This window comes from Balaenoptera ricei, chromosome 14, assembly GCF_028023285.1.
Source record: "Balaenoptera ricei isolate mBalRic1 chromosome 14, mBalRic1.hap2, whole genome shotgun sequence".
In the NCBI taxonomy this organism is placed as follows: Eukaryota; Metazoa; Chordata; class Mammalia; order Artiodactyla; family Balaenopteridae; genus Balaenoptera; species Balaenoptera ricei.
In genome coordinates, this window is record NC_082652.1 from 26,107,886 (window position 1) to 26,121,806 (window position 13,921).

The 13,921-nt window shown below is 61.2% G+C and overlaps 1 protein-coding gene across 2 annotated transcripts; it reads right to left on the minus strand.

The window, feature by feature from the left end:
- On the minus strand, positions 1-6,941 carry LRRC75B (leucine rich repeat containing 75B). Of its 2 annotated transcripts, XM_059894034.1 has the most exons (5): positions 6,442-6,941; positions 3,797-3,925; positions 3,396-3,488; positions 2,121-2,236; positions 1-741 (listed from the first exon to the last, which is right to left on the minus strand). In XM_059894034.1, the coding sequence occupies exons 1-5, from the start codon at positions 6,616-6,618 to the stop codon at positions 216-218; spliced, it is 1,041 nt and encodes a 346-aa protein (XP_059750017.1). In that variant the 5' UTR covers positions 6,619-6,941; the 3' UTR covers positions 1-215. The 2 variants fall into 2 exon arrangements, with proteins under 2 accessions (XP_059750017.1, XP_059750019.1); XM_059894036.1 differs by lacking the exon at positions 3,396-3,488 and having other exon boundaries at positions 6,442-6,937.
- Between the last annotated feature and the right edge of the window lie 6,980 nt (positions 6,942-13,921).

Consider the following 13,921-nt stretch of genomic DNA (forward strand, 5'->3'; position numbering starts at 1 on the left):
TGGAGGTGGCAACAGCCTTTATTGTGGGGTCTGCACAGTAGGTGCCTGCTGAGGGAAGGCTGAGACTCCAGCCTGGACCGACCATCCAGTCTCCAATGAGCCCATCCTCCTCTGTGCACTGGATCTGGGTCCTGGGGGGTAACTCCACCTCCATCACCCCCTCCCATGTGCTCGAGTGCTTTGCCAGTCAGGAAGGAGCCAGGGCGGGCGGCGGGTCACCTGGTGCAGCAGGCCTGGGGCTCGGGCCCTGGCCCAGCAGCTGCAGAGCCCCAGGTGGAGGCAAGGGCCGTGGCCCCGGCCACGCCACCCTCAGGCTCTGGGTCCAGGCTCTCGTAGATGGTGGGCAGCGAGGTGCGCTGGCTTAGCCGCCGGCGCAGGCCAACCAGCAGGGGCTGGGGCAGGGAGGCCACATCCACGTTGTTGCCCAGGTCCACCCAGGCCAGCACCGGGAACTTGGTGGTGTCCTTGATGGCCTCAGTGAGCTCACGGGCGGCAGCCCGCGTCAGCCGGTTGCCGTTGAGCAGAAGCTGGGTGAGGCGGGGCAGCGTCCAGAGGCTGGGCAGCAGCTGGTGCAGCAGCTCATCACTCAGCCCCGTGAAGCTCAGGTCCAGCACTGCCAGCCTGGCGCCCTGGCTGCCCAGGTAGTGCATGATATGCTGCACGTCCTGTACTGACAGTGGTATCCCCGATAGGTTCACGGTCTCCCCCGCCGGCAGAGTCTTCTGGAGGTTGCTCTTGAGGCTGCGGGAGGGTCGAGGGTGGGGAGGGACTGAGCAAGGGCCCCACCTGCCTCAGACAGTGACCCCTCCGTCAGGGCAGCGCAGGGCAGCAAGGCCCAGGCCCTGCAGATGGCCACTTTCTAGATGAGTGGCCACGGGCAATACTCTGAATCGCTCTGAGCCTTAGTCCCCTTTGGTTAAGAGGTGACCTGCCTGTGAGGATTAGATGCACTTGCATTAAGGCTCCATGAGCTGTTACAAAAACCCTCTGTGTGCTTGCATCACCACACCTGTTACATCTGTTGTCTCTTATTTTTATGCCAACTCAGTGGGGTGGGAATGATTATCCTATTCTGCAGAGGAGCAAACGGGTGCTTGGAGGGGTGACGTGACCCTTCCACGGTCACACACCACTAAGGGGGAGCCAGGTCTCCAAATCGGGGTGTTCTGACCCCTGAGCCCATGCTTTTTTTTCACGTGCCTCCTCTAAGGTTGACCCTTTTGGAATAAGGATAGATGTGGGAACAGGCCCAGGGTAAGCAAGAGGGCCATGTTGGGGGATGTGGGTGGGATCTGCCCTAGGGGAGGGCTCCCTGTGTCCTAAGCTGGAAGGGAGGTTTAGAGACTGAGGACGGTCCCCCACTACCCCCAGAACCCCCTCTAGTTCTCTCCTGTCATTTGAACATGGGCCTGCCTGGGGGCTGACAGAGGTGGGAACACCTCCAGGGCCCTCACCTGCCAAGGCAGGGAACAACCCCATGGGCTCCAGGCTCAGCATGGGCCACCAGGCCTGAGGGAGGGGGCAGGAGGTTGGGGGGCAAGCAGGGGAGAGCACCGGGGCCCAGGTGCCAGTGGCCTGTTCCCAGGCTGAGTTTGTGGCCACGAGGTTGTGATGGAGTGACTAAGGGGGACCCCGTTGCAGAGTGAGCTGCTGGGCTGGCCGTGGAGGCCTCAGCTTCAGGCAGCCTGGCAAAGAGTCCCCAGAGGGCTTCAGGAAGCAGGGCAGTGTGGCCTTGGGCAAGACACTCTGCCTCCCCTGGCCTCAGTTTCCTTCCCTGGAAAATGGGAATCATGACCCAGACTCCACCTCCCCCCCAGCCTGTCCTAGGGACTGCTGACTCCAGCTGAGGCCCCCAGGGGGGCCAGGCCCTGTGACAGGCGGGGCGTTGAGGGACAGGCAGATGGCAGGAGGCAGTCACCTCCATTGACTGGCAGTCAGTCAAGGCCAGGAGCTGGCCTTGGGGAGCATCCGCCTCCATTGCCACTGGCCAGTGACGGGCTGTGATGCAGCCAAGGGTGAGGGCCTGCAGGGTGGGATTTCAGGCCCCAGCTCTTGTTGACAGAGGCCTGGGAAGGGACCCCCAGGGGCCAGGCGGCTGGGCTGTGTCTGGGCTCCCTTACCAGCTCTGGGTCTTCCTTCGGGGCAGGCTGGACCCCTGCTGCCACTTGGAGTGAGGGGTGAGGTGGTAGATGAGCTGCCGGCAGGTCTTGTCCGAGGACTTCCAGAGCTCATAGTCCTGCGGGGGCAGCGCTGTCAGGGGAGGCAGAGCCCTGTGCGCCCCCAGGCCTTGGGGACCCAAGTGTGTGCATGCGCACAGCCATTCATCACGGATCACTGAGCCGCCCACTGGCTTTCCCCCTCCACCCCCGCCCCCCTGCCCCGTGGCCTGGCACAGAGCCAGGGGAGGCTGCCCACTGGGAGCTGGACAGGCTGGTCCGAGGCCCGTGGTGCCCGGCGGGAGGAAGCCTAGACAATGGGCACTTGTTCCCTGTCCTCAGGCCCTGGGCCAGAGTCTCGGGCTATCAGCCGCTGGCTCCCTGTCTACCCTCGGTGCCTCCCTGGGACTCACCACAGGGGGAGGCAGGACCAGGCCTCTCCAGGGAGCCCTGCTCCACTGACGCCACCCCCAGGGAATAGGAACAAGCCAGGTCAGCACGCTCTTCTTCCTCTCACTCTCCAAGCGAGACCGCACCCGTGGGGCCTGGGTCTGGGCTGCCAGCGGGGAGGGTTACCATTTTCCAGCACCACCACCTGGCTCTCTCTGGCTCCCAAGTGGGCCCTTGCAGAGGCCCAGCTCGGGCAGGATGCGGGGTGGACTGCTTTCCACAAGCTGGCACTAAGCACGCTCCACCACCCAGCACATTCTTTTATCCAGTCCCTCTGTTAACAGCGGGCACACACAGTGGCAGCAAGCCCCAGGGGTCACCGCGATGGCTCTAGGCTAGCCTCAGAGACCCCTCAGTGACAAGTGCACCTGGACGTGGCAGTTCAGAGCTGGCAGGGCCCAGAGTGGGCATTCCTGTTTCACACGGGGGCTCACTGTGACAAAGGGCCGGGGGCTGGGGGCCGGCCATAGGCTGTGTCAGGAGTGCGGCACCTTCCATGCTTATGGCAGGACGTCCGCAGGTGCCAACATAGCAGGTGGGGACAGGTGTTCTGGGCAGACGCGGTGGCAGGAGGGGAGTCAAGGCTGCAGGTGGCAGGTGCCAGCTCAACACGAGGAGGGATTTTCTTGTGGCTTGAGTTGCTGTGGGACGCAGTGGGAACATGTGGACAGGGGTTCCAGCCAAGGGCGCTCTCTTCTGGCTCTGGGACTCAGGGGCTGGGAGCCTGGTTACATCAGTGGATTTGTCAGAATGTCCTGTATCCCGAAGGGTCCCCATACGACTACCTGCCTGGGTCCCAGGGCCTGGCGCACAGTGCTGAAATTCAGGAAACGGGTCTAGGGAATTCCCTGGCGGTCCAGTGGTTAGGGCTCCGTGCTTCCACTGCAGGGGGCACAGGTTTAATCCCTGGTCAGGGAACTAAAATACTGGATGCTGTGCTGCAGGGCCAAAAAAAAAAGAGGAAACGGGTCTACCCAACAGATGACTTTCCAGGGCTGGGAAAGCAGAGTTCCCATGTGCTCCAGCTGCTGGCCAGCCTCATACACTGAAAATGGCATCAGGTCCCAGAGAGGGACAGTGACCCGCCTAAGGCCACGCAGCAGACCAGGTGAAGGCCCAGATCCTAGCTCCCAGCTCTGGGCTCTTCTGGCCTGTCAACCACACTACCCAGCCTGGGGCCCGTGCCTCACCGACTTGGGGCACTGTAGGTCCCGGGCCAGGTTCACAAGCAGGTCGTGGGAGATGGGGTCCACCAGATTGAGGAAGGCCACATTCCTGTAGAGGATGTCTGTGAGGAGGGTCCCCTCGAGGCCCAGGTCCTGCAGGTAGTGAGAGTGGAGTGAGCCAGGGGTCGAGGCCTCCCTCCCCTAGCCCCCATCCCAGCCAGCCAGAGGCTCTCACATCCGTTCCCCTCTCTCCATTTCCCCCCTGAGGCTTGCTGGAGCCCTCCCCACAGTGGCGATGGGCCAACTGTCCGGGGCAGGTGGACCCTTTGGATGAGCAGAGGGTCGGTGCATCGGGGGCCTCAGGGAGGCGGTAAGTGGGTCTGGGAACCCTTAGACTGGTTCCCTGGAGGTGAAACGTTCTGCTGAGGCCCCCTGGCTCCTCTGGGATTGGGCTTGTCTGGGGGATTCTCTGGGGCTCCTTGATATCCCCAAATGCCCCTGCCCTCCTCATTCCCTTTGGGCCCCCTGCCTCTATCCACCTATCCCCGAGCACTCCTGAGCTGCGGCTGCCACCTCTTTGCTGACGGGTCCAGACTGTTCCTGTCAGGGTGGAACTCTCTCTCTCTCAGCTCATACGACACAAAGGCAGCTCAGACTGGGTGTGTCTCGCCTCCTGTGCCTCCGCTCAGTAAAGGGTGCCACCATCCCATCTTCCCAGGCACTTGGGCCAGAGCCCAGGAATCACCCCACACTCTTCTCTCATCCCTCCTCTGCCCAGCTCTCCCCACCCCAACCCACTGCTCAAGGAGCTTCAGGCCTCATCCCCTCACAGCCTCCTCCCGGGGCTCCCGGCCTCCTGATACCCTTCCCGTCCACCCTAATGCTGCCAGAGCCAGCTCTATGAAACACACACTTGACCCCTTAACCCCTTCAGTGGAAACCAAATGCTCTCAAGGTTGTGTGATGGCAGAGACTCGCACACAGCCTGCAGTCTCAGAACTCCCCGTGGCCTGGCCTTCACACCCTCTCTCGCCCACCAGCCTTCCTGTCCAGCCTCCAAGCCTCCCACCCCTCACACAGATCCCACCGTCAGGTCCCTGGCCTGCCCTGGCCTTCCTGCCTTCACCCCTTGGCCTCTTCCTCCTGTTATTCCCATAGGCCTGGCGTGGTGTCCTTTAGGGGGTCCGTTTAGAGGATATGCCGACAAGCTGATGGGACAGGCACAGCCAGGAGGGGCCTCGAGACCCCATGTGGGCCCTCCCCAAGCCAGGGAGTAACATGTTCTGTGTATAAGCCCAGGGCACAGTAGGCCAGGCCAGGCCAGAATGACCAAGGTCCATAACTGCAGAGTCCCTGAAGGTTATGGGGCAGGACAGGCCCCTCACTGGGCCTCAAATTCCAACCTTTGGGACACCAGTGGGCAACCTAGCTCGTTCCCCAGCTAAAATTTCCAGCTGGTGCCTTGGGCTGCAGACGCCATGCTGGACAGAGATAGTGCCTCTGAATAGTCTCTGGCTGATTTGTGCTGCTCTGTTGTTTGCATTTTAAACACGGCTCAAGTTGGAGATGACAGCTAGGGAGGATCCAGTAGAAGGGAAGGATGGCTGGTGAGCCTGGGCTGACCCAGTCAGGGTCCCAGACCACAGCCTGCCTTCTGCTGATGTGGACAGCTCCTCTTAAAGGGCCAGCCCCACCTTTCCAGCCTGCTGAGCCCAGAGAAATGAAACCCAGTGCAGCAGGAGGAGCAGAGCTGGGAGACTGGAGGGTGAGCTCTGGCCTTGGCTGGCCCCCAATTTGCTCTGTGGCCCTAGGCTCACTGCTTTTCTCCAAGCCTCAGTTTCCCAATCATCCACCTGCAGGTCAAAGACCACCGGCACAGCTGATTTCGGCTTACAGGATGGGGCAGATTGTGGTGGCAGCTGCTGCAGGGTATAGGGATGTGGGCAGAGAGAGGAGTGGCTTGCTCAGTGGTGATGCTGGGATCAGACCTCATGTCTCTTAAGGCAACCCAGGGCTAGGGATATGGGACTCAGGTACCTGGTGTATGTGGAACCAGAGCCCCCGCCCGTCGTGATGTGATGTTGTGATGTACAGATGCCAGGTGTGTGTACTCAATGGGCGAGAGCTGCCTGCTAGGAGGATGGGCATTGTGTGCTGTGGCTTTGTCTGAGCTGACGTGGAGAGGTTGCACCCGCTGACCAGCTGGGCTGTCCCTTCCCCAGGTCCTTGCTCCGGGGTCCAGTGCAGCGCCTCCCTTCACCCTGGAGGGGGGAACCATCCTCTTCCCATTGTCCCTCAATACAAGATGATTCACCCCCACCTGCCCTCTTCCCAGCCGCCCTCCTTTCTTGGCAGGGCCTGAATGTGGACTCATAGCTCCAGGCTTGGGAGCACCCTCAACACCCACAACTGACCTCAAACCCCAGAGACGCATACAGTCATGGGACCCCCTCCACACTCACAGTCCCCCCGACCCCACAACTCTAGCTGACTGCTTTCCCTCCCTCGCCCTCCGGCCCAGACAAGACCCCCACCCCCTGAAGCCAGTCGTCCCCTCCCCTCGGAACCCGCCCGGCCCGCGCGCCCGAGGCCAGCTCCGCATCTCCTCCCGGCCCCTCCTCGGTCTCCAGCCCCGGCCGGCCGGCCGGCTGCTTGGCTGCTTCTCTCACCTGGCGCAGGAGGCGCAGCAGCTGCTGGGCGCGCTCTGGCCGCCGCTCGCGGAGCGTGGACTGGATCTCGCGGAGCCAGCGCACCCGGCGCTCATAGGGCGCCGGCCCGCACCCCGCCGCCGCCCCAGCCTCCGAGCCCGCTTCGGGCCCGGCCCGCCGGCCCAGCCGCGCCCCCATGGTCGCCGCGCGGCGGGCGCCGAGCCGGCTGGAGGAAGGGCCGCTTGCGCCCCGCCTCTGGCCCCGCCCGGGATGCTCCGGGCGGGGAGCGCGGGATCCGAGGTTGCGCGCCCCGGCCGGGCCGAAGCGGAGGAAGGGGGGAGGGTTCCTGCTGGGGGCCCCGGAGCTCCCACACTCGGTTTGGGGGTGTCGCTGGAGGAGGCCCTCGCCCGCGCTAGACCTGGCTCGAGCCCTGTCGCCAGGAACAGGAGCCGCCGGGACGAGGTGGCGCTCGGCGCCTTTAAAGGCTCCGCGCCCCCGTGCTGATTGTGGAACAGTCGCTTTGGCGGGGCAAAGAGCACTGGACTTGGAGTCAGGGCGGGGTGGGTGGGGGTTCCGCTGCCGTTTGCCAGCTTTAGACAGTGCCAGCGCCTGCTTTCAGAATCTCGCCCGCCCCAACCGCAGCGAGCAGTTGTAGCATCTGACCTGTCCACCCTGCGTGGACACTAATGAGTTGACAAATGTTTATCACCCCTCCTTGCTTGGTTGGGGGCAGACTTGGGCAGGCCGGCCTCCTCTGCCAGCCACCTGGGAGATAAATGGGATGGGGGATGCTGGTTAACTATCTCAGCCTGGCTGTGGGCAGGCTGGCAGCAGGCCAGCCGCACCTGCCCCTGCTTCAGTCTTCCCCGTGACAGAAGTGGGGAAAGTGTATGGGGTGGGGGCTGGCTACTCCAGGGACCAGGTTTGAGCCAGGAACCCACTAGCTGGAGGGGTCTTTGTTGGAGGCTTGCTGCCCCTTATAGCACCCCCCACCCAGCTCTGGGCCCCTCACATTCCCAGGGTAGGGGGCTCCAGACCCTGACCTCCACAGCAAGGAGGGTGTGTCCGGCCTGGGAGGACAGTGTAGCTGGGCACGGGTGCAGGGGGTTGATCATGGACAGCGATAGGGGGAGGGGAGGCTGTCCGAGGGCCTGTGGTAAGTGAAGGCAGAGTTAGGCTCCTTCTTCTGAGTTAAGAATTGCCCCCCCAGGACTGTGTCCAAGACAGAGTGCTGGGCTCTGTGGTGCCCTGAGGCTGAGCCCCTGAGACAAGGCAGAGGGCCTGACCACCCACTGAACCCCAGCCCTTGTCATTGCCTGCTTGGGCGCCCCCATTGGGCCTGTTCCTGGGGCCTTCCTATCCTGGACCCCCTTCTTTCCTTCCATCTGCGACTGGACCCAGACACCTCCCTTCCCTGCTATGTAGCCAGCTTTGTCCTGGGGCCACCTTGGCACCACAGGTTTCCTCCCTGGCAAACCTGCATGACTGCCCGGCCTGCCTTCCTCCAGGAAGGTGCTGTCGCTAAACTGAGCCAGAGACTTCAGCAGCAGCCCCGTTGCCCCAGGGGCCTCGCAGACCCCCACCCAGAGCTGGCAGGCTGGTAAGACCTCCCCCACCCCAATCTCAGGGCTGGAGCCAGAGCTGGGATGATTCCCAGATCGTGACCATATCCTTCCAGAGGCTGAGCCAGGTCTGGACATTGTCGCCTCAAAAGCGAGAAGGCCGAGGTTGGGGGGGCGGGGGCGGAGGGAGGCAAAGGAGGGCTGAGCCTGGATGTCATGAAGGGGGGGCATCAGGCAGCGGCCGAGGGGGTATGCCCAGAGCTTGGAGTCCCATGGAAAGTGGAGAACTGCTCCCCAGCCCCACCCCTCACCCCCTGCCCCACCCTCTGTGTCCTTGGCTGAGAGATTCCTGGAGAACATTTTCCAGGAAAGGAGGGAGGGGTGGCATCTGGGCCCAAATCCCTGCATGGGCCTCCCTCAGCCTCCTATGGGGGGTGGCGAGGTTAACTCTTTCTGGCCTAACCTGATTGGGACAGGGGACCCCAGAGACAGAGCTGTGCCCTCGGGAGTGGGAGCATTGTCCCCCCACTGGCCGGCCTCCATGTATGCTTAACTAAAGCCTGCTGGCCCCTCTCCCTGGAGTTGTCCTGGGCAGCTGAGCTGTGTTTGGGGAGACTCTGTAGGTGGGGGGCTGTGGTGTTGCCCTCTCAGCCCCCAGGGCTGATGTGGAGGTTCAGGGGTTCTCGGGGCAGCCTTACCACCCCTGAGAGCCAGCGAGGTGGGAGGTTGGGGAGCCAGAGAGTCAGGTGGACGGACCCCAGGCCCTGCTGGGGGCATCTTGGGCCCCAAGTGGGAACTTCCAGGAGACAAGTAGCACCGACAGCTGGTGGCGCAGGTGGAATGACAGGGAAGCAGGGTCCTGATGACCCAGCAGGTGGGGTGGAGGGCTGTGGCTGGTGCTGCAGCTGGACCTGTCCCACCTTCGGGCGTCTTCTCTACCCACCCAGTGGGATATTTCAAGCCCAGGAGGAGGAAGGGCAGCCCAGGGCTGATGGTACCTCAGCAAGGAGCCAGGTGCCACTGAGCCTCCTGGCAGCCACTGCAGAGACGGATGCAGGATGGATTCGGAACTCACTAGGAGGAAGAAAGCAGACAGACAGTCTATGGAGACAGTTTCCCCTGGATCTGGCTCTAAGGAATAGGTTGTGAGCTTCCTGCAGGGCTAGGAGTCACCACGGGGGTCACAGGTGTAGGCTCAGGCCCCAGCTCCTAATCCCCTGGACCTGCCCTCTTTTGGGGTATATAAACATGGGCAAGGTAGTTAGTGGTATTAGTTTTCTGTGGCTGTCATAACAAATTACCACAAACTTGATAATGGCTTAAAACGACAGAAATGTATTCTCTCCCAGTTCTGGAGGCCAGAAGTCTGAAATCAAGGTGTTGGCGGGGCTGTGCTCTCTGAAGGTGCTAGGGAATCATCTTTCTCTGCCCGTTGCCAGCTTCTGGTGATGGCCAGCAGTCCTCGGCCTTCCTTGGCTTGTAGCTGCTTCACTGCAATCTCTGCCTCCATGGCCACAAGTCCTCCTTCACTGTGTCTGTGTGTCTCCCTTCTTACAGGGAGCCTACCTTGAATTTAGAGCCTACCTTAACCCAGGATGATCTCATCTTAACTAATGACTTCTACAAAGACTCTATTTCCAAATAGGGTCCCATTCAGAGCTCCCAGATGGATGTCGATTTTGGGGAAAACTATTCAGCCCACTACAGTAGCTTCTGCAAAACTGTTTCCTCCTCTGTAAAATGGGGAAAATAGAATGCCCATCTGGCAAAGGTGTAGGATTAGACGCAGCAAGGAAAGCGTCCAGCGCACATGCACGTGGCATGTGTAGGCTCTAATCAATCTTCCGTGGCTTCATGCCGAATCCACCCAGCCACCTGACAGCCATTATACTTACATTTACTGATGATCACTGGGCCCTGTGGATACTTCAGAGACAAACACGCAGGAGGTTAAAGGAACAGCGGAGGTGGGGAGCTGTGATGGGGGTCCCAGACACTGCTGGAGCCCAGGAAGACATCAGACCAGGAGACAGAGGAGGGCTTCAATGAGGAGGCGGTGGCGTTGAGGTTGGGGCCTGATGGAAAAGTCCCAGCAGTAGGGCAGTGGGTGAATCGCACAGAGAAAGGGGCAGGCCCCAGCTGACAGGAATTTATCTGGAGGGCCACGTGAACCTTTGAAGGGTTTTTCAGTGGGGGAGGGATGTGCTCAGAGCACTGAGGATGCAGTAGTAGAGCGGCTGGGGACCCTGCGAAGTTGCCAGGTGAGAGGGGGCGGTGCGGGGGGCTGGGGGTCAGGTGTGGTGAGCGGGAGGGGGTGTAGAGGTAGGGGCTGCTGGACAGGGCCGGTGAGGATGCGTGGGCTGCTGTCCAGGGCTAGGCCCTGGCTAACGTGGCCGGTGGAGGTCTGGGAGGGTAGCTGCCTAGCTCAGGTTCCGGCTTGTTGGTTAACCCAAGGCGTCTGAAACATCAGGCAACAGGATGTTTCAGTGAAGGGGGCCAAAGAGATGCTGAAAAAGGGGGGTGGGGGCAGGGCTTCTACAAGCCCAGGCAGGCTGAGCAGGGTGTGTATGGAGAGTGTGGGGCAGTTTTGGCATTAGCGGAACTGCACATCCACTTAGCCCTGTGCAGGGTCACGGGGTGGGGGATGGCAGCCGTGGACAGGTGGGCTTGGGCGTTGCACCCATCCCCCCACCTGGAGATAGGAGTATGTCAGCTCTCCGGGAGACCAAGCCACGTGCTGGGCTGGGGGCTGGGGTGTGGATGAGGCAGCCTTCTTCCCCCACCCCCTGAAGCTCCCAGACACCGCAGATAATTATGAGGTGATGTGATAAATGCTACCTGTGCAGGGAGCCATAGGCAGGGAGGATGGGGCAGCCAGGAGGGGGCCACTTATGACCTCTGGGCTCTTAGCTGCTCATCCAGGAGGGAGAGGCAGCTGCAGGCCCGGGTGCTGGACCATGGAGGTCATGGTGCTCACAGCAGCCTGTGCATGGCCGTCTCAGTGCATCTGCCCAACAACTATTTTAATGATCCCTGCTCTCCAGATAGAAAACTGAAGGCAGGAAGAGGATACCCTGGGCCATCAGGGCTGGGATTGAACTTGAACCTAGGGACTGTAGAGCCCATGCCCTTGGTTGCGCTGCCTATGAGTTTGGGAATTAGGCTTGGTCCAGCAGGTGCCAGACTGGCTCTGCTGCCGGAAGTTCCCAGGTGTTAAGAAGCTGCTAGCCCTGGAGGCCCATGTACTTGCCCGAGCTCCAGCCTCTGTCCTCACATCAAAGGTGGGTGCTGAGAAGGTGAACCGCTCCAAGGGCGCCAGGGAGTGTCTGGGGCACAGGGGGCTCTCTGCCTATGCCTGCAATTGGCCAGAGCTCACTTCCCACCACCACTGGGCCTCACCAGCCCCTTCACCAAGCCCGAGTTCTCCTTCCATCCCTTCAGTGTGGTCTGTGTGGCTCTGAGAGGTGGTGGCCAAATAGCCATAGGGTGTGGGGAGCCCTGCTCTGTGGCCTCTGACAGTGGGTAGGGTGTTAGGCCAGGTCCCCCTGAAGCAGGTGCAGAAGGCATTCCAAGAAGGGAAATTGGGGCTTGACATTGGGAAGAACCTGCCAAACAACCAGTCTCACTGTCCTTAGAGGTAGTGAGTTCCCTGTCAGGGCAGGTGTGCAAGCCGACCTTTCTGGGGTGATGGAGATAGGAGCTCAGAGGCCAAACATTTGAGATTCTGTGGTCCTCAAGTTGATGAAGATGAACTTTTGTTCAGCCAACTGACCAGATATCTCCTTGGTGCAGATACCAGGGGACACAAAATGTCTTGGATGATATTAGGTTTCCTGACTCCCGGTGGGCCCTGAGATCCTGGCCCAGCAGTTCTGGAGGATGGGTTAGGTGCTGCTTGCGTCTGGACCTGCCTGCCTGGCTCACTCACTGTGAGGTTCCCAACTGCATTTTGGGATGTTGTGTCTTTTTTTCTGGCCGAGTCGCGTGGCTTGTGGGATCCCAGTTCCCCACCAGGTATTGAACCCAGGCCCCGGCAGTGAAAGCCCAGAATCCTAACCACTAGGCCACCAGGGAACGCCCAGGATGTTGTGTCTCTACCAGCCAGATGTGGCCCACCTGGGGCACAGGCTCACCTGGCACTTCCGGGAGCTCAGACACTGGCACTTCCGGGGGCTCAAACACAGCCCCTCCCAGGACCTGACAGCAGGGTGGGGCACCACTGGCAGGAAGTGGTTTGCAGGTCCTTCCCCATTTCCTGGGTTGCTGTCCTGCCGAGTAGCTTTGGGTAAGTCCTTTTTCCGCTTAGGCTGAGGTTTCCTGTGCCAGGAGCACCCTGCTTGCCCCACCAGTGCTTTGTTTTTCCAGGCATAGAAGTGGGGCAGACCTGAGCCTGTTAGAGCAGGAAAGTGGCCTCCAAGGCCTCTGTGGGCCCATTTCTCAGACGGGGGGATGGGCCAGGTGCCTGCCTCCCTGCCCACTGGTCCAGGGCCTGAGCCTCCTGTCTGGCCAAGGCCCCCACACTCTCTAGGTCGCTGGTGCCAGCACCGCAGGGGTGATTAGCTGATGAAAGGCTTCGGGATGGTGGGGTGGGGCCCCCAGGCTGCCTTGGCAGCTCCCCTGGCTGGAGGCCAGCCTGACCCAGGGGAGCTCCTCCAGGAGCAGGGACACAGAGACCCAAGCTCAGGCAGCCCCCAGCCAGCACCCCGTCAACACTCCCTTCTTCCCATGGCCCCTGCCCTCTGCCTGACTCCCGGAATGGCTGAGGAGCTAATGGTCACCCACCAGGGTCTTAATGGGTGAGCTGGGGTTAATGGGTTACCCAGCCCGGTGGCACATTCACCAGCCTCCCCCGGCTCTCAAAGTCCAGATGCACTGGCCTGGCCTTCAGGGTCTGAGCTCAGCCACTTCCTTTTCCAGCTTTGATGCCTCAGGGCTCGGGAAGGGTCAGGGCGGTCAAGAGTCTCCCTTGTACCCTCACTGCTGTGGAGATGCCCCAGGCTCAAATTGTTCCCTCTGCCTGGCTGGCCTCCACAGTCCAATCCCAGTGCTGTCTGGATCCCCCCCATAGTTTCTGCCCCTCCCTGGGGGTCCTGGGCTCCTCTTCCTCCTTGGTTGACTATACTATCCCATCTTCAGTCTGGCTGGGGGCTCCTTGAGAGAAGAATCTGAATGGGCCAGGATCAGATGGGAGAGTGAGTGAATGAATGAATGATGGATGAATACATGTAAGCAGCAGGCTGCGTGTGGACCTCAGAAGAATGGGCAGGCTTGGGCCTCCCAGTCCTGTGGGGGCACCCACCCCATCCTGTTGGGCTGGAGCAGGTGGGGGGATGTGAGCAGATGGCCCCATCCTCCATCAGCCTGCCTCCTCAACCCCAGAAAGCTGAGGGATGAGGAAAGGCTCCCTGGGTCATGTGACTCCTTTCTGTCCTGGTGACGGTGACCAGGGTCCTTGGAGTGACAGCCTGTGGACATCTGCATCCCCGGGGGCGGGGGAGAGGGCATCCCCTGACCAAGAACTCTAGAGAAAACGTCAGGCTTCTCAGACCTGGCGGGGCCTGTGATGCTCACACACCCACCCCTGTTGATGGAGGCATCTGGCTGCGCCCCAGCACTGTGGGACCCCTCTTTGGATATTGTACGTGGCCAGGATTTCACCTCCTCCCAGAGGACCCTTGGCCTAACTGGCCTCTGCCTGAAACCCAGCCTCATGTAGCCCTACCGAGGCCCTCAAAGCTCAGGTCTCTTATTCAGGGTTTGGGACCCCACTGGGCTTGAAGAGGCTACCCGCTGTCCCAGGTCACACAGCCCCAGGGATAGGACCAGGAACCAGTCCTCTTCCCACCTGGAAAGGTTCCTGTGCCTTTAAAGCCTCCCCCCACTCAGGCCAGCAGGGGGAGGGAGGGGAGGAGCTGGGCACTGGGGACTCTGCTCTGTGC

Coding starts and splice junctions, on each gene's coding strand:
- LRRC75B (XM_059894034.1), bottom strand. CDS start 6,618: ATGGGGGCGCGGCTGGGCCGGCGGGCCGGGCCCGAAGCGGGCTCGGAG. Junction 3,926..6,441: donor TGCTGCGCCTCCTGCGCCAG/GTGAGAGAAGCA, acceptor CACTACCTGCAG/GACCTGGGCCTCGAGGGGAC. Junction 742..2,120: donor CGAAGGAAGACCCAGAGCTG/GTAAGGGAGCCC, acceptor ACCCTCCCGCAG/CCTCAAGAGCAACCTCCAGA.